General features: G+C 40.0%; 3 protein-coding genes across 6 annotated transcripts; 1 reads left to right on the forward strand and 2 right to left on the reverse strand.

The window, feature by feature from the left end:
• Window positions 1-223: 223 nt before the first annotated feature.
• LOC144942021 (interleukin-8-like) lies at window positions 224-2167 on the reverse strand. Its single transcript, XM_078868636.1, has 4 exons — window positions 1971-2167; window positions 1590-1716; window positions 1252-1338; window positions 224-850 (listed from the first exon to the last, which is right to left on the reverse strand). Exons 1-4 carry the CDS (start codon window positions 2035-2037, stop codon window positions 823-825), a joined length of 309 nt encoding a protein of 102 aa, XP_078724762.1. The 5' UTR covers window positions 2038-2167; the 3' UTR covers window positions 224-822.
• Window positions 2104-27487, reverse strand: LOC144941987 (uncharacterized). 4 transcript variants are annotated; one of them, XR_013639303.1, is made up of 5 exons: window positions 27385-27487; window positions 23890-24877; window positions 23567-23784; window positions 22598-22727; window positions 2104-2196 (listed from the first exon to the last, which is right to left on the reverse strand). XR_013639303.1 is itself a non-coding variant. In XM_078868577.1 (4 exons), exons 2-4 carry the CDS (start codon window positions 24787-24789, stop codon window positions 22658-22660), a joined length of 1188 nt encoding a protein of 395 aa, XP_078724703.1. In that variant the 5' UTR covers window positions 24790-24877; window positions 27385-27487; the 3' UTR covers window positions 19357-22657. The 4 variants fall into 4 exon arrangements, 3 of the variants coding, with proteins under 3 accessions (XP_078724703.1, XP_078724723.1, XP_078724716.1); XM_078868577.1 differs by lacking the exon at window positions 2104-2196 and having other exon boundaries at window positions 19357-22727; XM_078868597.1 differs by lacking the exons at window positions 2104-2196; window positions 27385-27487 and adding an exon at window positions 27192-27211 and having other exon boundaries at window positions 19357-22727.
• On the forward strand, window positions 11547-19490 carry LOC144942014 (ly6/PLAUR domain-containing protein 6-like). The gene is made up of 5 exons (XM_078868623.1): window positions 11547-11976; window positions 12580-12726; window positions 13580-13678; window positions 17496-17626; window positions 19299-19490. The coding sequence occupies exons 1-5, from the start codon at window positions 11964-11966 to the stop codon at window positions 19488-19490; spliced, it is 582 nt and encodes a 193-aa protein (XP_078724749.1). The 5' UTR covers window positions 11547-11963.
• Window positions 27488-27913: the final 426 nt, after the last annotated feature.

A 27913-nucleotide genomic window follows, 5' to 3' on the forward strand; every position in this document is an offset into this window, starting at 1 on the left:
GAATAATTTCTCCACAGTTTACATTTCACATTATTTACTGTGGTCAATAAACAGCCAATCCTAGGGGCTGGTTGAAAGATTAACTCATTCACCACATTAGCAGAACCACAGCGGGTCCAATTAAACTGTACGTTTATGAGCGCTCATTTTAAAAATATATTAAGTTTGTGTCATTGATAGCAGTCATCCAAAAACTCATGAAATATATACAATATACAGTATATGTTTTAGAAAATGTTTTATTAAATACAAAATAACTTAATATAGTTGAAGCGACATTCACTTTGATGCATGTTTGTCCCTGCAGATAAACAATACTTTTTAAAATATATCATGTAATAAGAGTACCAATACTTTTTTTTAAACATTGAAAGCATGAAAAAATGAATTTCTGAACACATGAATGTTCACTATAATAAATATATAAATACATATTTTAAATAACCCCATAATTAATTTCAACAATCATAATACTTTAATCTTTGTTTAGATATTTGGGCTGTGCTCTGTTACAAAATATTAAATACAAATGGATAAAGTGCTGACACAGGTTTCAAGTAACCTACAAACATGAAAAATGTATAATTTAACATATACACATTTTGAACCTTTGTTAATAACTTAACGGAGAGTGACAAGAGTTCACATGCTCATTTTTACGCCACTGTTACATTGTCTTTACACATCTGGAGTATAAACTGGCTCCAACTGTGACTTGGATTTTGACAAAGAACAAGGATGGGGGGTGGGTGGCCTTCAGCTCGTGCGTCGGGCGCCTGGTGGCTTTGTGATGGCAGTTTCTCTTGGAGTGCTCAGTGCGGTTCACTGCGTGGATTTGGGTGTCTGAGCCCTGGAAAAACACAGCAGAGCAACGCACGTCACTCAGCGCCCGGACACGGCAAGTAAAACATGGCAAGCACAGTAGCTGTTGAGAAATATTCAAACAGTATTTGAAAATGCAATCCATGGTTTTTAAAAAATAAATTACTATTAAATGTGTATCAGTGGTACAATTTTTCTCAGACTCAACCCTTGCATATTGTAAGCACCCACGAAGAGATATTTACAATCCAGTTTACAGCGGTAGATACAATACAGATCATTTGCAACCCTTTGTAGATCTAATGCTGGGTGAAGACCTCCCCACGCCGTGTCAGTCACCATACGGTGGTAGATACTGACACCCATATTGTGGGTGACTGTAAGAAGGCCCTTGGGAGTTTATCAATGACCACGGGTGTTGTGACTCACCCGTCCAAAATGTGGCTGATCACCTTTCTCACCCAGGGGGCATCAGGGTTCAGGCAGATCTGGTTGTTGGTGGATTTCATCGTCACACTGCAAGACAGAATAGGACACATCATGAGATGGCAGTCACAGTATTGAATGTTACGCATAGACCTGCACGTTGCTTTGGGACACGTAATATAATGTAACAAGAAATTATGTTCATGATGATTTAATACATTGTATTATAGCTACATATCCCGACATGTTTTGTTTTACTCACTCACCATCAGTATGCTTTATCAATATGTATGTACAATAGAATTAGTTTAACCACAGGTGAAACAGAGGGTTTCTCTTACATGATTTCCACATTCTTGCAGTTGGAGCTCTGTGGAATGACCTCCATTGTCTGGAAATGCTTGGGATGGATGAACTTGGATATCACGTGTACGCACTGACACCGTCCTCCCCCGAATACGGACATCGCTGCAACAATAAATGAAAAACAGCGTCGAACATTAACACAAGCCGAGCCACAGAGCCGAGAAATCACAACATACATTTTATTGTTAAAGTGTATGCTTCAAAACTCTCATTAAACTGTTGTCCTACATATATATTTATCAACAGACATGAATATCAAACTTTTAAAAGTCAAATTCCCGTGTATCGTTCAGGTGTGACGGAGCCTCCGTTAACCAGTCGGGTAACTTTAACGCGAACGTTGTAAAATAACTCACCCTGTGAGTGTCCGACGCAGAGCGCCAGGGCGAGAAGGACGACAAGGAGCTTGGCGTTCATCGTCATCGCTGTCTTTACTTCTCTGATAATTAGTGGCAGGGAAGAGTTTGTGATCTCTGCTCGCCTTCTGGATTCTGATTGAGCCGATTACCTTGACGCCCATATTTATACCCGTCCGGTCTCACGCCGTCTTGTCGCTCCCCTCCACTTGTCGGAAGTTCGACCCTGTAATGGGAAATTCCGGGGCCGAACGATGCGGTCAGGCGAAAAACACGGATCCTGGAATTGAAAAGCCACATCCTCTATCTGTCTATTACGCAATTTCTGAACCGATAACTTTACCAAGAAAGGAGATGCGTAAAAAAAGCGTATGTGTTTATCTTGGTTTTTTTTTACTCAAAATTATAACAGAGCACACATCTTAGAATAAACTGATAAGCACATGCTAGAAATTCTGGATGGAATATTTATACCATATTGGTAAAAATATATTGTATATCTTTAAAAAAAATTATACCAAAAAAATTGTGAATAGTCACGAACAACAAACAACAATTTGAACGAATGTAGCGAAAAAGAAGCAATTGTCGCCGTATTCACAAAAAGTGGAATGCACCCAAGAGTCTAATAGCCGCAGAGATGGCTCGGTGAGATTATAATCTCTGCACTGATTGTTGCTGCCTTGCAGGACCATAATAAGGGTTTGCCATGGCTTGGGGAGGCCTTCATCCAGCAGTGGATAGATCACACCTGCTGATGTTGACGATGCACTTTATAATAATGCAACAGGGGAATGGGAGAAGGGAAGGGATACGGGTTGGAGGGGATATAAGTGGAAGTAAAGCATTTCTCATGTGATCCAAGTTTGTGCCAATGTTTACTTTGCAGGCATCATGAGACTTTGTGAAAATGATCTGGTGTTGTGTTATAGTGATATGGTGGTTTAGATATGGTCCAGCCAGTACGTGAGATCTGGAGCTGAGAGAGCTATATTTTATGAGTTTATGCATCCCTTCTAATTTTTTGCAGCTTCTTCCACTGCTATTTTCTTGCCTGTTTTTTTTTAACTACAACATAATGCAACATTGTCTGCATAACTTATGCGGTGAACATGTGAAACTTTTACACTCACACTTTTCACGATTAACAGTACACTTTGCTTTTTTTCCCTTCACGATTTAGCGTCTTAAATCTGACACTTTTTTTTAAAGATCCATTCCTCGAAAAACAACTCCATTCCGGGATTTTAGAAAGTTGGGAAATTCCCCAGTCCGCAACTACCGAGCACAGATGCATTGTGTGGCAGTGATACAAACTCACGCAACAATGGGTGGCATCTTCTGTGCAAGAAGATATCTTGTGCAACCACAATCAATTTGTAATGGTGTATAATTATATAATTCGAGACGATGCCACAATAAGTAATGTGCTTGTGCTTAAAGTATTAATTCAGTAAACAAAGAAGCTCTATAATCGAATGTGCATTGATTAATTGCTTGTTGTCCTGGGTCAGTAGTGGAAATTCCACATTCCTTTGGCAGAGGTCAGTCTCTCCATACGATGCTAGTTTGACTTCCCATACCGTGGTGTATTGATCCATCGTAAAGTATTGACTAATTTCAAAATGCTAGTTAAACGGAAAAAGAAATAATTAACATTTATTTCCCTTAATTGTTTAACTTAATTACATCGGCCTGTGGTCTTAAGCTTATCACGATGTTTCCACATTTCCCTGTTATGAAATGTCTTAGTATCACCTACCCATCTCAAGCTTCACATGTCTATTCATGCACACAGCCAGTTCCCATGTCACACGTGTGCCACACCTTACTTGTGCGTCATTCCTCGCGTTCACACAGCCGTGCTACTCGACCAACATGAATAAGGACTTCCAGAATGATTCAGATGATCAATTGAGCATGCACAACAGTTATGGGGTGATATAATTACCATAAAATGGATATGAAATGTTTTAAGATTCAGAGTTCTGAGCTAGAATTTAAGCATAGTCATAAGGTAATTGTCCTAGCCATAATGTACGGCTCATTTGTCAATCCGCATCTGGACAACGCCTCACCTATGCCATGTGGGTTCTGGGAGTTATTTAACCATACTTGCCCGTGCTGACAGAGTACATGATGTGGTGATTCACTGATTCAAGTACTAACCAGGCTGAACGCTGCTTAGCTTCCAAGATGTGACGAGATTGGGTGAATTCTGTGTGACTTGGTTATAGCTTTCCACTAATGTGAATTTGAGTTGCGAAACTTCTGTATTCGTTAAAATCACACAATCTTAATTTTGCATGCCCATTAACTGAATTGATATGCTAAGCCGTTCCTTATGTATGTACAGGAAAATGTCGCAGTGTTTCTGTACATGCAATATGAATGTGCTATAGACATGCAGCAATAAAGCCGGTAAAGACCGGACAAAGGTGGCGAGTGTTCTTCCAGTCCCATTGTTGCTCTTGTCAGGAAGGAAAAGTATAAAAGGTGTAATTATATCATTTTATTCTAGTTACAAGCTTACAATTTAACAGAAAGTATTTAAATAAATATTACGTGCGTAGAAACCGAGTCACATTTCGCAATTGTGCCTCTGGCCAAGCTGGTGGGACACATTATAATTACTTAAAGGCTTCCTGTCAAAGGGTGTCATTTCCTCATTGAATACATATTGAAAAAGCCTTATCCGTTTGACCACACATGCAAATAATTGAGACAAGCAGATCCATGTGGGTGGCACTAAGATATAAGTCCATAAAAAACAGCTAATCTCTCATTTGTGCATGAAGAAAAACAAAGTGTCAATGACGCATTGGAATTTTTTGTATGCACAAAAACTCGAGATACGTTGGTGTTTAAGCAATATAGCATGCGGCAACAACGTGGCGAAGTAAACATGTGTAATACTTATGTGTCGGCAAACGTTAATAACAAACAGCTGTGCAATGATTAGCAAGCAAAGCAATGATGCTTACTTCCTGAGTTCAGTTCATAGCCATGGCTCACATCAGTGGTGAGTGATGTCTGACTCAATCCTGGGTCCCTCCTATACTTACCGGCACTGACTAGCGTGCTGAAGAAAAATCATCCCCATGACCGATGTGGCATGAAGAGGCCTTTATCCAGCAGTGGGTTATAGTAACACAAGACAGTAATTTGATTTTCATTGTTAATTTACTGAAGTTGTATTCCATACATGCAGGCCGCATCTGAAACTAATGAGCACGTAAGCTAAGGATAAACCAAGGTTATCCCTTGTTGAGGCAAATTTTAGACATCAAATTTTTGATTCATGGCCATATCCTATCAGAGCCTGAATAAAAATATCAAAAGAATACAGTTACAATACAAGACAATTTGCATTTAATATATCAAGCATCAGAATAAGATGGTATTTCAAGACACTTACATATAAATATTTAGTTGGAAAACGTGCATCTGGAGAGTTTGAAGAATAGGGTGTTTCATGATGATTGTTGAGCATGGAAAGAGGAATAGATTTCTCCAGACCAGACAGACAGTTGAGATGACATTATGGTAGAAGTAAAAATGAAAACACTTCATGGAAGTGTGGTTGGCAGAATGGTTGACATGAGCTCTGATGGAAGCAATGATATGGACCCCCTTGTCCAATTACTTCCATTTTCATAACAAACGAGGGCCCGGTGCAGTTGCATCACCTGCACACTCCATAGCTATGCCACTGCTTTGTCGGTAGAAACAGTTATCAGCAAGATTGATCAAGCAAAAAGGCATATGTTGATTAATCACCAAATATGTGCAAGTGGCCCAATATTAAGAATGTCTTGGGACAGTCATGGTTATCATGAGACCAAGCCCTGTGATGTTGGAGTGGGGAACTTGTGAAGTCACTGCAGGAAGTGGTCAAATGATGTGTATATTAATTATCAATCTTTTAGAACTTTGCCCTGATAATCACATTTACTTCCTTTTATGGCCAAAATATATATATATTTTTAACTGATTGACAGCATTTACGGGATTTTATTTTCAATTCTGCCATTATGTGATTTAAATAATAAAATAAGACAGACCTTGTCAAACGCGGGAGTTATGTTCCTGGAAAACACTTTGTTGGGCAAAACTGCGTTTGACAAATCATAGGCCTTATGGCCAAATAGGTTTTTTATTTCTTGGTCTGAACTGATCACCCCCTTCCTCTTTGTTTAAACGATTCTACAGTACAAGATTTATGCCCTTGTTATTGCACTACATGATGCCGCGTTGCTCTCCATGTCTTGTGTGTGTACACTATTTTTCAATTTCACCTCAACACAACCCCCCCCCCCTGTCCATCACTCTTCGCACACTGCTGTACTCACGCTCAGAGGCTCGCCCCTGACATTGAATGTCCAGCCCGATGCTCGCCCCTAAACAGCCACTTGAACGTCAATGATTCGCCACCGAGGCATCCGTCGAACTGAGGTCCTCGACGAGGGGACGGCCAAATGCGTGCGGCATTGTGTGACTATTTTCCCTGTGCCGTTGGTGCGTGTTGATTTTTTACATTTATTATCACACGAAAAAAAACCACATGGTAAATACATCGTTCTCGCAGTCGATTCATTCACAGCTTCAAACGGATGCAGCACTCCCAGGGTACTACTGTTGGACGTGGAGATGAGAATGTTAGCAGCGTCAAACTGCTTATAGCCGAAACATCACGCCCTTGTTCCAGCAAACTTACATTATTCGGTAATTTGTCAAAAGCCGAAAAACGTGTTCGATAAAGCCGTGTTGGGCAATTTTTTCCTGTGCTGTACCATAAAAGAAAACCCTCACCTTAACTCAGGCCACATCTATATAATTCCATCTATTATAGATTTGAAGTTTTCGTGACTTCAAGGATCCATACTCTTTGGTTCTTTCGGCAAAGTTACGTGATTTTACCGAAAAAATTCAATCTATGCAATATTATATAAAATATGAACCACAATGAATAATCTGTAATGAATCCAGATAGTTACATTGTACACTTGTGACTAACATTCCAATGCCCCACTTCAATTCAAGATTGTACTTTACATAATGAAAATTTGATAACATTCTGGAATAAACTTGACTTTGTTTAGGTTTCACTTTACTTTTAAAAAGTATCTTTAAAATGTTATTATGAAAGAAAACATAGCTTTAACATTTTTAAATTAACGATTAAACAATTTACACCCAAGTGATCCTTATGGCGGTATCCCGGGGTACCAAATAATACAAACTGGCCGAGGCAATTAAATACTTTATTTCTGGGACACTATTTTTTTACAGGGGTGTAGTTAACGCCGCGACTGGGGTACCAATTATTCCGAAATCAATGCTACTCCAAGATGTCGAAACGCCAAACATTATAGCATAAAAAAAGATCCGTTATCGAAAAATTCAACTTTGAATAGTGCATCGTGTAACAGCTCGTCGAGATGAGTCGATTGCCGCATCGCGACCATCAACACAGACTAAAAGTGACTGAATCACGGACATTATGCGAGAGCCGGGGTTACTCTGGTAGAAGGTTAAATTGTCAATCCAATACTGGATGAAGACCTCTTTGCTTCGTCTTAGTCATGGGGGCTGTTTCACCATACTTCGTCTCGCTGGGCAATGTTGGTTGGTCAAGATTTGGGGGGGGGGGTGGTCGGCAAACAGCAGCAGCAAACTGTTACATATTACAAGTTTAATTGCTCAATGATATTAGTCATAGTTGGGAATAAAACTCAAAACACGCGGTTCATTGCGCATGACACTAACCACTGCGTTACCGCGAAGATAGCAATTGTTTACACTGAAATAAAGCATGCCTATGCATCCATTTATCACGTTTATACAATTACATCGATACCGTGTTATATCAAATATTATACAGTACAAGGATATTAAAAAATTAGGGACCACGTGGACATGATACTCTTACAATAAAAGCTTTGTTTAAAACCAGTTGACAGCCCATTAACACTGGAACACAAATTGTTCATGACATCAGAAAAACACCAAAAGCTGAACAAATTAAAACATTGACATTTAAATGTGGTCATGCTTGAAGAGTTACTGTAGAAACATTTTAAAGTGAGTATAAAAAAAAAATTCGGGTTAAAACAAAAACAACTTCTTTGCTATATTTTTGTAATTTCCCCCCCATTATGCCAATTGTCCTATCGGCATCATATCATAAAGTGAAGTATCCATATTCTTAGGTTTTTTCGGTAAAGTCACGTTGATAAAAAATAAAATTAACAAAAGTAAAATAAAAATAAAATAAAATATTTTATTTTATTATATTATATCATTTTATTTTTATTTTATTTTTATTTTACTTTTATTAATTTACATTTTTTACCAACGTGACTTTACCGAAAAAACCTAAGAATATGAATCCTTGCAGTCACGAAAGCTTCAAATCTGAAGTATCCATTCAGATGTCTTGTTGAACGAGTACGAGCCTTTGTGTTAGAGTATGACACACCAACCTTTGACAGCCCTTCAAGTGACCTGGTTCATACAGTAGAATGGATAAACATTGCCCTACCCATTATGCCATATGAGAAAAATATTTTCTCCAAACGAAACAAATGGCGAGTGTCTGAAAATTCAAATAATTCACAACTACGTTCAATCGACTGCTCGAGGAAGGTCTCATCTCCATGCCATGTCAGTCATGGGCCCTGTTTGGCCCACTTGGCCATTACTTCACCACGCTGGTCGGTCAGGGTTGGATAAAGACTGCTTCATTAATCACTCGCCACTGATGTCAGCCATGGTTGGAAATCGAACTAACTTCACCGGTTATGAAGTGCAATGCGCTGCACCAACCACTAATAAACTAAAATTACATTATATCTTTTTTCAAATTTTCTTGCTGTGGATTTCACACCTGATGATGATTGCTTGTGTTGCAGTCGAAACGTCGTGAGAATTTTATTGTTGAATATTTTTATTATTTTATTATTTCCCTTCTACGTGACTTTACCGAAAGAACCAAGAATTTACATTATACCAATTACAGTCTTTACACAGTAAAGCCTCACTGAGTCTCCAAGCAATTTTTCAGCCGGGTCCTTCGTTGGCCATACCATTGAGTGATTGGTAGGTGGATGACACGCAGCACTGCCATCTACTGACCACCTTGCAGCCCCACGTTCGTATAGTCACGGATCTAGGTCCATGTGCAGTACTGAGCAGGCTCGGTCCTGCTTAGAAATCCTGTTTAAGATTCCTATTCATGTTCTGAGCTGTCACACCTATAATATTTGAACATGACGTAAGCCAAATTGCGTGTATTTCTTGTTATGTTATGGCTGTTGGTTAAAATCCTAACCACTACTTTACAATGAACACGAATATTCATCATCAGCTATGATCAATTTACTGCTGGATTAAGCCTCCCCAAGCTGCTGCCATCTCTCATGGGCATGTGGTCCAAGACTATATCCAACAATAAATGTATACAATTGATTGAATCACTCTTGTCTCCACAGTCGACATCCTCTCAAGCCTATGGCTCATCTTCTTGGTTCTTTCGGTAAAGTCACGTAGAAGGGAAGTAATAAAATAATAAAAATAAAACATAATAAAATAATTCTCACGACGTTTCGGCCACAAAGCAAGCAACCGTCCTCAGGTGAAGACCAAGTCTGTCGGGGAGACAGCATCTGAATGAAACACCACCATGCTTGGAGCGTATATTTAAGCTGGGTTGGAAGGGGGGAAGTGCGCCTTGACAAACGTCTTGAGAATTATTTTATTATGTTTTATTTTTATTATTTTATTACTTCCCTTCTACGTGACTTTACCGAAAGGACCAAGAAGATGAATCCCTGCAGTCACGAAAACTTTAAATCGAAATTTAAGCCTATGGCTGCCACTCCATCGTTAGCATTGACCACTGGTCATCGATTCTTATGTCCTGCTCAAGTCCAGTTATATATATTTAACAGTCAATATGTATATGTTGTCCAATCCACCAGTTACTCTTTCGGTCTCTCCACGCTTTCCTGTCGTGGGAGTTAGCACACCTCCTCCCCCGCGCTCGCTGTGGTGTGCGGCTTTGGCAGGGAACGATGGGGCGTGGGTACAACACAAGAGGCGTCAAGCCAATCTCCAAAGGTCCACGGTGTGCCCTTTTGTGCTGCCCAGTTGGATAGCAATACTCGATTTTGCAGGGATTATAAGGTTGTTCCGCCCGGCACAATGTGCCCACTGTGCGAACACACCCTTCATTAGCAATAGAGGAAATATGAAATTCGTTACGTGCACGGTATGTGTCGCGTGAAAGTTCACTACGAAGCGATCGAGCTGAGTTTTCAAGATATTTCTGAAGGTTCTAATTTTTATCCTGATGAAATCATACTTTTTTTTTGCCATCTATCAGAATAACGTGTTGTGTTGACTAGCATGTTCAGACAGACCTCCTTACTCAGGCTTGAGGTATAGAGGTAGGAGAGGATGAGAAGTTGTACTTGATGAGTTTCGGGTGCTTATATCATGGGACTTCCTTTGCCAGTACCAAAATATGATAATAAGTTTTCCCCCTTTTTATGGCCACAAAACTGGTGTTAAGATGTTAAAACACCAAACTCAAACCTTTTACAAGGAATCATGTCTGCATTTACCACAATACTTGTGGTCAGAATGCAAACAAAAAACATACTCTGATAATATATGCATTGTCTTTGAAACGGATTGATCCACACCAGAGACAGCTTTCTCTGGTGGCTTTCTCTGGTGTGGACCAATCAGTTTCAAAGACAATGCATATATTATCAGAGTATGTTTTTTGTTTGCATTCTGACCACAAGTATTGTGGTTAATGCAGACATGATTCCTTGTAAAAGGTTTCAGTTTGGTGTTTTAACATCTTAACACCTGTTTTGTTGCCAGAAAAAAGGGGAAAACCTATTCTCATTTCGGGTGCTTGTCTGAATACATGTGAACGCAAGCCTCCACACAATGGTAGTACGGATTGGAGGCGGGCAGCATAGACGTTGGACCATGGTACAGGACAATCGCTTTGCTGCACTGCCCCCTGCTGACAACCTCAGCCCCACAGATCCCGATAAGCTGCTCGAAGCATTGTGGTTGCCCAACCGAGCAATCTCTAGACTCATTCATGCTGCGCTACCGATAAAAGTATACAATATCATCCGTTAAATTATTCAGCAGGTAACAGACAATACAAACATCCACGCTACAGAAAAGTACATTGTAGGCCCTGCATATGCAATCTCTAGAATTCTGTGATGTCGACCACAAAAATATAAAACCCAGCTTTTGTATCAAAAGCCTACCAGACTCTCTGACAATAAGTGACGAAGCACATACACATTATGAGCCATGCCAACTCTCATTCACCAATGGGCACGGCACCCTGTAGGTGAATTGACATTTGTTCCTTATACACTTCCCTCCTTTGCTCGTTCCCGGAACGAAATTGGAATATTAACGTCTCATTGCCTCCACAGTCCGCACCCCCCTCGACCACGAAATGGACTGAACGCAGAGAATTCACGACGCAGGCCTCATTTCTGTTTCAATTACCACCGCGGCCCCCTCTGGACAACTCAAAAAAGCCAGGATGCTGGTGGCTATGGCCAATTGCCAGCCCCTGCCGGCACACCCCCCCCACCTCCCTGAACACAAAAAACGGGCGCATTCCATCCCAGCTGATATATAGGTGGACAATTGAGAACTGCCGAGCGTAGAAAGGCATAAATTAGATCAGAGTCTAGGGTCGCGATGGTTAAAATATGATTGCAACTTTGTCACGACAAAATATTACTGTTTCAATCATCCGTTGGCTACTTCAATTGGTTTCCGAGATAAATTTTTAAAGAAATATACCATAGGCAAGTGCGTATACATCATGCTAGTTTATACATAAGTGGACACATTAATTACAATAACATACTTTAAAGGTTGGACTTTAAACTCGTAGGGAGGAGGTACGTCAAAGCATACAACGTGACCAACAATTTGAAGATGGATAAAAATGGTGAGTTATTTATATATTTTGTATATCTATACACTGATCTAACAAAATTAGAACTCTAGCGTATGTCTTCTTTACATTTGCAAATTGGAAATATGCATAGATTTGTGCTGTGTGAATGTTAGATTAAATTTATAGACTGTGTATGAGCATATGTATATACATCCTTGCTATCGTTATTATTGTTCTGAGATCATAAACTGCAGATTGATCAAACCTAGAACTAATATCAGTTTTCCTGTGTAATTGAAAATATATATTTTGTTACTAAACGGTGTTGGTTGTTCTCGTCATTAAATGCAGAATATGTACATATAAATATCCATGCAGTCCACTTTGCATGCAATATGTGCATATGTCAAAAGGCCTTCTATGAATGTATGAGTGTATAGCCCTGCCACGTACCGCGTATATATAACTAGAATATGCACGTGCATCTTCACTGTGTAAGTCCCTCCAACAAAGAGTACAGCTGTCTCACATGTTGCTATAATTTATATTTATGTAAAAATACAACTCACAATAAATAAATAAATAAATAGACAAAAACATTCATTGAACGTTTACACCACAGAAGAGGTCTGTAATGAGATTTGCGTGCCCTAGCGAGAGACGTGGGCTCAGGGCGGACACCTCTACCGCCTGCCTGCGGCCTCTGCCTGCTCTGCTGCTGTTCGTGGTTCTACCTGGGGCCGGACTTGGCCCATGCCCGCGACTTCACAGCCCATGACGTCGTCAAGCTGTACCCTTCGAGTGAGCACGCATCACTGTGCTCTGTTGAGCAAGTGGTGGAAATTTCACATTCCAATTGCGAGGCCAGTACTACGGCAGAGTCGGTCCTATCGTGGGTCCAGTTCATATATTCCTTGGCAGGGAAAATGCTCGTCTCAATGGGATTTTACCTAGGCATAACTATCACATATCCATCTCTCAGTCTAAACTCAAAGACAACCAGGGTTGATTTATTTTCTAGTGATGAAGATTCAAAATGTGGTGCTCATCCGACACACCCCATGCAAAGATGAGGCTGAGCTTCCCTCACCGGGATTCTAACTCATGTGAAGCTAAAGCTATGCAAATAGCTAGCAGGATATCAATTGTATGTTGTTTTAAAGGGTGGATACGTGGTTTATTTAATGACATTAAAATATGAGAAATTAACAACAGGAAACATTGTAGAACATCCAGAAAACAGGTTTGCCGATGTGTCACTAACCAGTGAATTTCTCTAAACTATAAGACCACAGAATGTGTTCACAGCACCGTAAAACGAATTTTCATCCCTTTGTCAGTACACTGCTGAATGAAGGCCGACCCATGCCATGTCGGTCATGGGGATTATTTCACCATATTTCACCACATTTGTCATTGAGGGTTGGTAAAGGAGGCGTTCAGGACTATTTTAGATATCACTCCTCACTATTAGCCGTGGGAGAAAATCCAACTCAGGTTACGATATTCAGCGCAGAGTGCTAAATCATATAAAAGATGTAAATAGTGGTAAACTCTAAAAGGCATGTCTGGCACGTGACTACCATACATATGTAGCAATGTTCTCGTGTCAATGTCAATGTATGAGTTTTACATGTTTATTTTTTTACTGCAGCAACACCGCACCCGGGTGGATTTAAATGCTTCACGTGTGAAAACGCCAGAGATAACTTTGAGTGCAACCGTTGGGCTCCTGACACGTACTGTCCAAAAGGTACCTGAACATCTATACACCTGTTTAACACGTAGGCGTAACAGCTACAGGCTTAGTGCGGCCTGGAAGCGTATTATTAAATAAATAAAATATATAATACAATTACAATTCCTTATAAGGGAAACAAATATCAATGAATAACAATTGAATGATTAACAATCTATATAATTACAATACCCTCCCCGCCTCAAATCACTGCACCTTATTGAATTAAATGATGACGTCACCCTGCTGCTGCTCTATTTAAGACCGGGAGCAACAGGAGAGCTTCACCATTCTTGCCCGATGAAGCTGATTGTAATTACCAGCGAAATGTCGTACTCAAATTTTTAATGATGTTGATTCGCTCTTCAACACACCGGTGGGCTAAAGAAGTGAATTATTTTGTCCTTTGTAAACGTGACACTTTTTTTTACTGTTTGGCCGTCTCGGGTGGTGGAGGGGTACGACACATTTATAAATTACGCGATCTAACCCAAAAACCTTTGTTATGATCTATACACCTGCACTGTGCATATCGCAAAAGACGAAATTTCATGTTGATATTGTTTAACCCGGTGAGAACTCAAGAGACCAGGATAAAGGGACATAGGACATTCTTCTGCCAATACCGTATAATTCCAATTGAATCTTGATTTGAAGCTTTCGTGACTGCAGGAACCCATACTCTTTGGTTCTTTCGGTAAAGTCACGTAGGTAGAAAAGTAAAATACAGTTATTTTTTTGTTTAATTTTATTTTTCTACCTACGTGTCTTTACCGAAAGAACCAAAGAGTAATTCCAATTTAGTAATGAACAAATATTTTTAGAATTTGGAAAAATTTGAAGATTCCCAGATCTAGTCGTACATACTGCTGGGGCAAACATTGTTCACAAGCACCCATTAAGACCAGAACGTCGCACAAGGTGTGGATGTGTGCTTACCACTGCATATAGCATGAACACACGCACACCCTATATATTATGGCTGAACGAGTAATCGATTTGAAATCGAAATCGCAATTTGAAACAATGCGATTAGCAAATCGCAAAGGCTGCGATTTTTTGCGATTTGAAAAGTCCTGTTACTTTCTTATTAGAATTGTTATATTTATTATTATCAAAACTTAATTTATTTGACTTAACACTTGTTCTATGTTTGATTGTTCTATTTCAATTAAAACATTTTAATAAATACATGTTGGAAGCAATTTCATATTCTTAAAGTTGTCATCCTTGAATTAGAATATATAGAGCAGTTCATATTTTGATGGTATTATGTGGTAATGCTCCATCACATGTTTTAAATCTATTACACAGTGAATATTGAACTGAAGCTTGACTTTAAAAAAATGTAATCGCAAATCAAATTGCAATATCTGTCAGAAAAAAATCCCAATTAGATATTTTCCCCAAATCGTTCAGCCCTACTAGAAATCAATAGCAAAATATAGCACTTAATAGGTTAGTTGTTTTTACACTGCCATAATGATTAAGTAGCTCCAATTGATATATTCGTATCAAATTCACAAACCCAGCACAGTGTGTGACCCCGAGCCAGACATCGCATACATCAAACTCGTGCCAGTTTCACTCAATCTGCTTTCGTAGCCTAAGCCAAATCCTGCATTTCAAAAGTCTCCCCTGTTCCAAGAGCGAGAATAGAAGCTCGAGGCCTGTGCTGATGTGGATCGAGATAATTTAGCAATGGAAAACATTCCATGAAAGTGAGAACGGAGCAACTCAGCCTTAAACCCACACAGTCGATGTCGTGGCAGAAGCCACAATGTGAAAACGAGCTCCTCTGTAGGAGATGGCGTTGATTCATAATTCTTAAATTCCAATAGAAGACAGCTGCTTAGCTGTGAGCCAATCTCCGGGGTTCTCATAAGAAGGATAATCCTCGGCTTATTTAATTAAAAGATTATTCCTGAAAGTTGAGTCACTTAGCATTTCCCAGAATGGCATTGTTTCTTTAACATCTATTGCCGATGTTGTGGTTTACAATCGATTATATATTTGTAGCTTGTTTTAACTTCAAAATATGTCCTCAATACATATTTTAAACTAAAAATTTAGGACGTGTCCATCTTTATCCTGTTTCCGAACATGTTTGAGTTTTTTATCATTCCTAATGATTTTTCAAGCCACATCCACTCATTTAAAACAAACCATTTTAAACCTCGCTTGGCCGATATTTTAGTACTTTACATCCCAAACTCCTGCGTCAACGCATTATCAACAAATTTAAGGTGCACATAAAACGAAATAACTTGAACTCTGTATGCGAAATATAAAATAAATAAATAACTCGCTCGCTAGTGCAGATTTACCAAATCAGATTTAACCTCTCCTCGTTTAGGGCGAAGGCTAAAAGTTTGCCGTGCAACAGCGCCACACAGCGGTCCTGCACAGGAAGCGATTCGCTTAACATAATTAGTAATCAATAGCTTAAGAACACAAATACTCTTAAGGTGCCTTCTTAACCACTGAATTATAAAATTGTGCTTCACTGCAAGTTGCCAGTCACACGACTGACACGAGACCATGTTTAAGGGTTGTTAACATTTAGTCTAAATGCTAAAGGCTCCAACATCTAATCTCAAGTCATTTTTGAAAATCCTAAGAACGGCGGTAGAAACTCCCCAAGCCATGCCGCAAGGTTTCCTTGTTATAAATATCGTGTATTGAGTTGCCAACTTTTGTCCAAAAAACTATCCTTATGTGGGGCACCGGCCTTTAAAAGTTCTGGTGAGTTTCCTAGCTATTGGTTTCATAGTGTCACGGACATTTTTGATCAACATTGCTATTTATAGATTCGAGGCTACCTTAAAAACTGAACACGACTGCGCATTTCTTAACTGTCACAACAACACAAAGCCTTTCATGGACCACTGCCGAGGAGCAATGACAACGTCGGGTTCGATCTGTAAGATGCGACTACAAATAGAGGCTTATGTTAGAGGCGGGGGGGGGCTGCACTCACATGTGACTGCGTTCTCTCGGTTTTCAAAATACATATCTCGTTAGAAAGAAAAAAAAACAGAGTTGGGCACGATAAAGTTAGCAATGTGACTGTTGAGTGTGCAGGAACAATGAACACAAATTGCCCAACCTCTGATATTGAAAGCAAATCGGTGTTAAATGCTGGCTAGAACTTGGACAGGTGACAAAACAGGTGTTGTCGGCGTAGGGCTGCGAGGTGGGTAGCAGATGACAAACATCCCAATGCAGCACCTCTTGAAAATAAATCTTGAAACTCAGCCGGGCTATCCGAGGTGAAAAATGGGCACTATATTTAAACATTTTAAAGGGTAGTAACAGGTAGGTGTTATTAAGAAACTACAGTACTGAGTATTGTATTATATTAATTCCTGTGGAACTTTTAAAATCATTAAACTAAATAACACAAATATATTTTACTCGATAATCTAACACGTAATATATAGCTTGTGCTATGTTAATGAGCATAACATTTTCGGTTTATGCGATTTCGTGTATATGCGGTTAACCTATTTCTACTCAAATGTTACTGTATGCGGTTTAAATTCACTGATATGCGGCTATGTGGTCGGATATGAAACAACATCGTTTATGGACTGTGTGCACTACTTGTCTCCTCGTGCGGTTTCACTCTGTGCTCCCTTTTTGGAAAGCATCTACTCCCGCATAAAGCGGGGGAAACCTGTGTTGTTTTTCTACATTCTGCTGAGCTTATTTAATTTTGGCATTCATCATTTTCATTACCCAGATCACTCTCAAATTAAACGATCCTGGTCTCTAACCTTGCTAAATTTAATTTTAAAAACATTCTGCCCCTATGACGCTGTGTGTGCAGAGAGCGAATATTGTCACACGCGCCACGTGATGGCCACGGATGGCCGGGAGAGCGTGCTGGTCAGCAAGAGGTGTTCCCAGCTCAGAGACTGCATGCCTGTGGGATGCCAGCGCATAAGCAACGGGCGGATCGTAAGTGCGGCCAATTTACGCAACAATAACCCTTGAGCACAGTGCTCCGATTACGCTAAAACCACACAGAATGTTACCCGATCTCGTCAGATCTCGGAAGCTGAGCTAGTTTGATCCTGAAATACTTTGTATGGACAGGGCTACGTGGTAGGAAACTGCATGTATATTCCCTAACTCCTCGCTTTCACCCAAGTGGAGTTGTTAAAATCTGTTTTTCTTTGCATTACTGGTAACCGCTTAGATGTCTAGCAGCATACAAATAGTTTGGTGCCGCGGTGGCGAGATGTTAACTACCTCGCTGGTATACAGGAGGTCGTAGATTCGATCCCAATCCTGACGCCTGTATATTTGGAGTTGGCATGTTCTCCCCATGGTCGCATAGATTTTTCTCCAGGTCATCCGATTTTTCCCTACACATTTAGAAACATGCGTTTCGACTAATTGGCTGCTGTAAATTTCAACATAAGTCACTTCATTGAGCAATAATTTGTGGCCAGGTCACTTCTGAAACAGCTATATCGCTCAGTGGGCCTTACCTGTTAAATTAACAATAGTTTAATTACCTTTTTAACTGAGTAACAAAGAGAGTTGCCGTTACGTGATTGATAACACATTGGACTTTCAATCAAGAGGCCGGTGGTTCAATGTAATTTCCTGTGGACATGGCAATTGAACCCACGGTGCATGTTTGTAAAATTCCCTCGCCTCTGTCCACCCAGCAATATAAATGGGTCTGCGAGTCAATGGGCAGGTCGTGTGTGGTGGGTTAAAGTGTGGGTATGCCCAGCTCTTCCAAGACGTCTGATCAGCCTGAAAGAATAAACCAAACACCCTCGAGCTCCATCAAGCAATTGCAAGGTTGCACACTTATCTTTTACTGAGAAATTAGGGAAAAGGAAATATATATCACGCGGTGAAATAGGCGACTGCGCTATTTGTACATCGAGCATGCCAATCGATGCATTGATTACTAAAATTCAACTGAAAACGAGCACTGGTTCCTGATTTTAGGAATCGGGAATACATTCTGAAAACGGTTTACTCGTCGTCTTTGAACAACTCCACCAAACCCACACTGACCAGCATGAAGTATGGTTCAATAACCTGAATCGTCAGTAAAAATTAACGGATTGCATTCCGAGAGTTCAACAGTCTATCGGACCGATGAAAGTGTCCGATTTGTTTTTTTCTGCAATATTTTGCCGTCTTTTCTTGGATTTTCTGTTTGCACTTAGTCACATTCACTTTAAGATGTTTTCTTGTTCATGTTTTTGTTTTTTGTTTGTTGCGGTTGCACCCGATTCAAGAGCCGAATGGCTCACAGGGCTATACCTAATAAATGAATTTTTACACATATCATCAGTCATCAAGTAACACTACACGTTATTTATATTTTTGAATTTTTTTATGGGGGTGAACAGTTAATGTACATGGGATAGATGTGTATGGGACATCACAATGTACCACCTGCATTGATACGATTGTCAACTGCCGTTACATTTGTCCGAGCCTCAAATATCAGATGAGGCCTCAGTATAAAATTTCAAATGCGCTACCCTGTAGTATGCCTCGGTGTACTCTTGAGCGAGAACCGATGATTTGTTTTAATACACATTAATGTTAACTCAATGTAACTCACATCGCATTTGTGATCTGTCTTATCTCTCTACAGGAGTGTATTTCATGCTGTGAAGGGTCCATCTGCAATCTGCCTGTGCCATACAATGACTCACAAGCAATATTCGTGACCATCTCACCGAGTAGCCGGGTCACACCAGTGGTAGCACATCTTCAGGGAGTCTATGGAGGCTACCTTGCTTGGCTGTGGGTTTATACTATAATGCTGGAATCAAATACTTGGTGATACACTCTCTGCACCATTATCAAAGTATTAAAAATATACTTAAAACTGAGATGTGCATTTATCTAATATGAAAGTTGTAATTTTTGCACACCCACATAACTAGACATACATTTAAGTGCAGCAAACTTTCATCGCCGTGCTCTGGGGGATCTAAACAGCAGACACCATTCTCCCTTAAAATAATACAGTATAAAGAATTCATTCAATCCACATAATTCAAGAAACACATAAATAAATACAACTCTCGATTAACTGCAAAACAGATGCTTTATTTCACAGCTGTATGTAATATACAGTTTACTCGTTTAAAGCTGCAGTAAATATGAAACCACACAACAAAGCATCAACACCTTGCCTTGGAACATTACTCTTTGGTTCTTTCGGTAAAGTCACGTGACTTTACCGAAATAACCAAAGAGTAATTCCTGCAATCACGAAAGCTTCAAATCAAGTTGGAACATTAGCTTTGAACCTTTACATTCGACATGCTCAACGTCTGTGCAAAGTGTTTACAGAGAGAATGGATGGGGATGAGAAGAGTAAATGATGAAGCATATGGATATTGTCATACAAATTTAAAGTTTAGTTACCCATACAAACCACAAGATAGTACTTATCAACGAATTATTCTCATGAAATGTATAACGCTTTATGAATCAATTTTGAAAGGACATGTGGTTTTCCCTGTGAAATAATTAGTGAAATATTCCTTACATTGTATAGTGATAGCTTGATTTTGTTAATGCGTGATTTCAGTTCACACACTTCCATAGATCTATTCCAATGATAAATATCTATTCCAATTGTAGTGGATTATCAACTACTGTACTGCTGATAATGAAACATGACCTAATAATCTACAAAACTGTTTCTTTTTTACGCTCAATAATTTTCATACTTGAGGTTAAACACATGGCTGTTTATTGTAGTAATAGGCACTTTTGAAGCAAAGTTACATTGTGCTTAGATAGGTTATTCAACATCACAACACTAAATTTAAAGAACAAGTGTCATATTGAGAGCAGCACTTCAGGTGCATATATGCAGAAAACATGTCGACATTTAAATCAAGGAAAAAGACGTGACAAACTGCATTAGCTCAATATTAACACACTGTTCAAAGTGTATTCATATTTTAACGAGTTACATTTTTTAATAAAAAAGTATGGTTTATAAAAGCACTTGTGAGCACTTAAAATAATTTGTTGTCATCGTGATAATATACAGTACCGTATTCTCTGGACTACAATACACCATGGAATTTTTGTTTATATTTTTCCCCCCCAGAAAACCCATACATATTCTATGGGTCTTTCGGTAAAGTCACGTAGATAGGTTCAAAGAAAATAACAAATTGTTATTTTGTTATTTTATTTGAACCTATCTACGTGACAAAATAACAAAACAAAATAGTTATTTGTTAGATAAAATACATACAGTGAATGTAGGGGGGAACGTGTGCCTCATCATCTGGAGAATACGGTAAAACAAATGTTTTATGTAATTCGGTACTGTATAGTATCCATAACGTAGAAGTGACTGTGTGGTGGCAATAAAGTTGTTTACTGTAAAGACTGCCAATAAAGTTATACAAATCTGGTCACATGCTATGGTGGCATGGTTAGCGACATTAAAGTTGACTGGCCAGTGTGTAATAAGTTACACAAATTTGGTCATACACACACCTACCAGATGATAAGATGAACTGCACACTTTTGCTCAAAAATGGATGAAAATGTGCATCTTATAATCCGGAGAATAGTAGTCTAAGCATTATATTAAAATGTTATCCAAAATTAATGTGTACTCATAAAACAATCACTTTTAAAATGGACAAAAAAATATCACACAAAATGGGAAGCAAGTATTTGTTCAACATACATTGAACGATTTGTAACTAAAATATATATAAAAGAAATATTTCCATTATGGATGGGACACATTCAATTATTTTTGGTATTTTAACCATCCAGCCTTTATCCTGAAACTGGAATGTAACTTTTTTTCCTGAATGATCCAGAGCAGCGCTTCTAAAAATCCATTCCTCTCACCACTCCACCATCGAGCAGGGTTTAGTGCAACCAATGACCAGGTACATGGAATGTGCAAGGGCTTCATTTGTCTTTCAATGGAGATTGGTAATTTAGAAACCTGTACCATGGTGGACACGAGGACCGCAATATAATCCCTGAATACAAAAATAACTAAAATAAATACGTAGTTCGCAACGCAAATAATAACTGCAAAATCAGATGTTGCAGTACATTTTACAGTATAATGCAAGATTATGAATTTTCCAAAAATACTCGTTTTATTTGGTAACTTGTCTCATGAAAAAAACAATAATATAAAAGCTATGGATTTGTACGGCATTCAGTGTTGTCATCTGATCAGTAATCTTGTGGAGGCCATCTGAAAAGTTCTTCCAAAACGTGTTCCAGGCTAACAGTAAAATGTATCGGTTATATTAAGTTTGTGGGACTTCTTTAAATAATTCCACTTGTTATCATTTTATTTCAGTGTGCCAACTATAAGGAACATATTGTTAATTCAAAACAGTGTATGGCTTCTGAAACACCCACATGTATTTCCACTAGGGTTGCCGCAATATATTTTTTCACAATTCAACATGACAATTATCCAATGACAATTATGGCAATGTCTCATATAACTCTCTACATCCATTTCACAATTCTATTATTGTTTGTGCTTTGCTGCATTTGCAGTACAAATATTGCATACAATTTTAAATTGTAGTTAATCAAACACGCCTTTCATAAGTATTTTAATCACTGAAAGTTTAAATGTGAGCTTATATAACATGCATGCTGCAAGTTACACAAATATGATTTAAATGAGCTGTAAAGATGATGACGTAATATAGCCATCAAGTCATCAATAACGCCACAAAACTATTTTCAAAGGACTAATTTAACTGGCAATTGTTTTACTTTAATGACTGTGCTTTTGAAATTTAAGAAATGTTGCCAAAAAAGTTTATTTTGTTGAGGCCCGATAAATCATAAAACAAAATTTTTAAAACGGATGATCCGATCATCATGCATGTTAAATATCGTATATTGTTATATCACGGCAACCCTAATTACCAGGCAGAAATCCATGACTCCATCTTTAGGATGGTGGTGATAACCACTCGTGCATGCCGGTCACACAATGCCCTTTTCCTTCAGCTCATCTTGAACACGTTTCAGGTAATCCGGGTCTGGATAGCCAAAGCTAAAACAGATTAACAAACAATGATGTAATGAGTGCCAATGGATATAGCTTTAGAGCACCAGTAAACAATACATTAAGACTGAAATGAAATTTTAAACAATAAAACTTGGTAAAACATAATTTTAAAAACATTAACAATACAGTGGTTTATACAAATTGAGACAGCATACAATCACAAAGAACACAACATCATTTAGTTTAATAATGTACACGTGGGAATATCGCACCAAAGCTTTTGTCACAACTGCATGTCGGGTGTCGTATCTGCGCCTACATTGAGTAAAGTGTTCTCGTGCCATTAGCTAACCGAGGTAAACTACACAGACTGTGGAATATTAAGTACAACATTTTGGTCCTCCATTCTCTGCCAGGTTAAGTTATGACAATGCTAGGTGACGGTGCAACTTAGCAGCTAAAGAGAGAACCTCTAGAGAATGTTGGGCTACTCTTTCAGGCTAGGCAGGTACCTTTGAAGAGGTGAGAGTACCGACACTTTACCCCACCACACAACCTGCTGATTGACTTAATGTATCCACTTATACTGCTGGGTGGACAGTGGCAGGGGGGATCAAAGAAACCCGCACATTGTTTCCACTGGCGTGCCGGGAGATAAAATCGAACCAGCGACATCTGGATTGTGTGCAAACTATTACAGAATGGCAGCAAACCATGAGATAAAATCGAACCAGCGACATCTGGATTGTGTGCTAACTATTATAGAATGGCAGCATTCCATAAATGCTAACATATTTCTGCAAATGTTGTCCAGTCATCACACAAAGTCCTCAACTGCTAAGATTTTACTGAAAGATTTTGAAAGTAATTTATACCCGCCTTACTTTATGGGCCCGCCTCGGATGCTGGTCTTGTGGTGGATGTCATTCCAAGTGACAATGTTGTCTATGCCGGTGGTGTGCGATACACCCACAGTGAAGATGAGCCTCTGTTTGAAGGCTCTTTGCAGCAGTTGCAGCACGTGGTTTCCTTCCGTGTTGTCTGGCAGGTATGCGATGCGCATGGTGCCATGATAAGCCATGCCTGGCTGTGGGTGCTCAGGCTAAAATAGACAAATTCGTACAATTCAGCATATTGTCAGTGTGAAAATGTAATACTGTTAAATCAAGATAAATATATATTGTGAACTTCATGTGGTGGTACTTACACCTTGTATTCCACTCGGAATGGAATAAGTAATTTCAATAGTGCCACAAAGTGGATAGCCTGGAAGGTGGCCTGATGTGATGTTGACCGTCATGTGTGCATTTATGGGTTGGTCACCAACAATAGTCCCATATGGCTTGTTGCATATAGGACAAACAGGCCGGATCTTGGAAGCCATATCTATGCATTCACGACAAAAAGCATGTTTGCAATTCGGCAGTGCATATTTTTCTGTAAAATCACCCAAGCAGATGGGGCACATGTCTTCTTCACTGTCATTTTCTTTGCTGGATTTCTGGTCTTCATTGGATTCTTTGCTTTTGCTACTCTCACCTTCATCTTTACTGTTTTCTTTAGACTTTAAAAACTTATGGTAAACATCATCACCTCCACTCAGTGTTCTTTTTAAGGACTGACGAGATGACTGTTGGGAATGCACAATCTTCCGGAATTCTTGACCAGATGACTTTTGGGAATGCACAATCTTCCGGAATTCTTCCAGAGCCGATGCTGGCTGCTTTCCTTTCCCGACAAAGCGGACACCATTATTTCCTTTAATTTGGTAAACATCAGGAAATTTTCGTGAAATTAAATTGTCAGCTTGAGTCAGCAAACTGTGTCCCTTGTGGAGATTAACATCACTCCAAGAGATATGGGTCGCCTGCAGCTCAACCTGTTCATTATCGTACAGTGACATGAATGCTTCTTTTGCAACTTCATTGCCAGGTTTCAGAGTAACGTTGCAAAGTGATGGAATTATCCCATCACTTATTTGAAAATCGACACTACAAAAAAGCTTTAAATTACCTATCTCCTTAGTCATCTTCTTAAACATGAATTCTACAATATCTCTGTCTAAATTTTCAAACACATGGTTTGGCGGAGTGAAACCTGTCGCCATCCCGAAACATAAAAAGTATGTTACTAGGATACAATAAACCTAGTCTTCAAATTGTACACGTAACTTCTGATGCGGTGGTACTGCAAGTCTGTAAAATACAAATGATAAAATTAGTTCATACAGTGGGTTCATTAGCATTCCTTCCTAGAAAGGGGTATCAAGTGGTAGTTATAGACTTATAGATGCTGGCATGGTGTAGTGTATGCAATTAACAAGCGAGATAAATAATCTAATTCTATCACAGAAATCTTTGAATTAACAACCAACATAAGTAACTCAAAAAAATACCCAGCTCCACTTCATTCTCGATGGCAAAAACAATTACTTGGCTCTGCTGATTTCTGGAGTAATAAAACCAGCACACCGCCCCAGACATTTTCCCTTTTTAGAGTAACGAAGTCAAGGAGTCAAGACGTCTCCTGACTCGTGAGCATGGAGCCGGCGCTTGACCATTGACGGGCATTCCCCACATTCTTGTTGTGGGGTCATTCTGTGCTTGGAAGTGCCATGGACCGTGTTCTTTAATCTTTTGCGAAATTAAAGGTGTTTGGCTTAAATTCCCTCCATCATTCATTTCAATCACCAAGCACAAACTTGCTTCACGAAGCTTGCACCTTCGAGAATGCGTCCCGCACCCATAGAATTGAGGTCCTGAGTGAGACTACCGAACTCAACCATATTACGCGATGGTGTAACATTTTACTTATATCGATCTTCTAGGCCAGTGTTCTTCATTGGAAGATCCGCGGGCCACTGACGATCCCTGGTGGCCTTTAGTGCGGTCCCAGACAGAACACAAATGTGTAAACACCCCCCCCCCCCCATTATCATCATCATCGTGCTGCTGTCAAACCCGCAATGATTTTGAATGTGAGGCGGCCCTCACGCTGACGATGTCTTATCGGCGAAAGTGGCGGCCCCCCTCTCTGAAAATTAACATTTACTCAGATTGTAAATGTCGTGGATTTGCTCTCCAACACGCCGGTGTGCTGTCCTAGTAACACCAATTGGCATGTTCTGTTTACGTGGCATTTATATTTACGCCATCTAACCCAACAACAATGACAAACCCTGTATTACTACCTGTTAAACTAATTCGCTAAGAACAACAACAGCAACAAACTCTTCCGATAGCCCTCGGATCGCCGCGTTTGTTGCGACGAATTCCTGCGCCACCATCCAGCCACGCGACGCCAAAACAAAAAACACGACGCGGAAATCCCATCGACTGCGACTCACACACAAGACGACTCACACACTCACACACAAGACGACTCACACACAAGACTCACACACACACAAGACGACTCACACACACAAGACTCACACACACACAAGACGACTCACACACAAGACTCACACACACACAAGACGACTCACACACACACAAGACGACTCACACACACACAAGACGACTCACACACACACAAGACGACTCACACACACACACAAGACGACTCACACACACACACAAGACGACTCACACACACACAAGACTCACACACACACGACGACTCACACACACACACAAGACGACTCACACACACACAAGACGACACACACAAGACTCACACACACACAAGACTCACACACGAGACTCACACACACATACAAGGCGACTCACACACACACACAAGACGACTCACACACACACAAAGACTCACACACACACAATACTCACACACACACAAAGACTCACACACACACAAGACGACTCACACACACACAAGACGACTCACACACACACAAGACGACTCACACACACACAAGACTCACACACACACAAGACGACTCACACACAAGACGACTCACACACACACAAGACTCACACACACACAAGACTCACACACACATACAAGGCGACTCACACACACACAAGACGACTCACACACACACAATATTCACACACACACAAAGACTCACACACACACAAGACGACTCACACACAAGACGACTCACACACACACACAAGACGACTCACACACACAAGACGACTCACACACACACACAAGACTCACACACAAGACGACGATCACACGAAGGCGGGTAACGACGACACGCGCTGTTGTACTGCACTTCTAGGCTGCCGCGTCTGAGACTTTCGCTAAGTGACCGGCGCGGCGATGATGGGAGACGTGCACGGTGGAGAGGAGGAGTGGGGGGGGGATTGACGGCAGAGATGGCTACAACTGCGTACGCACACAATGTTATAGACGACTTCAATCACTTTAACTCCGTTCAATGGGGCGAGCGCCACAACATCAACACAACAACAACACAACCACAACAACACACACCGCCGCCGCCTTGCTCCACAGACGCGACATCGTTTCGCGATCAGTTCGATCGGGTTTTCGATGACAATTGGGAAGTTTATGTCGGAGATCGAACATCGAATGCACCTCGGTACGCACCACCTGGGTCTCCCCCCCCCCCGCAGCCAGCGGCTGTTTCCACGCGCTGCCGATTCGCGCCTTGATCACCGAATCAATCCTCTGCCGCGAATCATTTACAAACGATTGATCATTTTTTCCCGTTAAAATTGTCAAATAATTCTGATAATAACATGAATAGTAATGAGAAGTAAAAGCGAACCTTTTGTATTGTTGAGACGTGAAGGCAAAAGGTTTTTTTTATTTTTTTAAAACCGCGGCGATTCCCTTGGAAGATGGCAACGAAATGAAACTTTCGTGGGTCCTGGGCGGCTGGGGGGGAGGGGGTTTCCGAGCAGTGACGTCACAGTTCCTACCACCCCCACGTGACGCCTGCAGGGTGACGTCGATGAAATGGTTTTATGTGCATGCATAATAATGTAACGATTACCATGCGAATAACCCCACCGGTAATTGGATGCCCATTGTAATTGATATGCATTCATTAAACCCCCTCCCCCGCCCCCGGTCTTTACACTTTATTGGCTCGCAAGTGACGACATCAAATGTATTCCTCTATTTAAGAACGAAACAGGAAGACTTATACACAAATCTGGATCTTGACTTTTGGTTATTCCGGTAAAGTCACGTGACTTTACCGAAAGAACCAATAACATGAATCTCTGCAGTCACGAAAGCTTCAAATCAAAATCTGTCTCTTGGTTGATAATGCTAGCTGTAATTGCGGACTG

The sequence above is a fragment of the Lampetra fluviatilis genome, chromosome 2, assembly GCF_964198595.1.
Source record: "Lampetra fluviatilis chromosome 2, kcLamFluv1.1, whole genome shotgun sequence".
In the NCBI taxonomy this organism is placed as follows: domain Eukaryota; kingdom Metazoa; phylum Chordata; class Hyperoartia; order Petromyzontiformes; family Petromyzontidae; genus Lampetra; species Lampetra fluviatilis.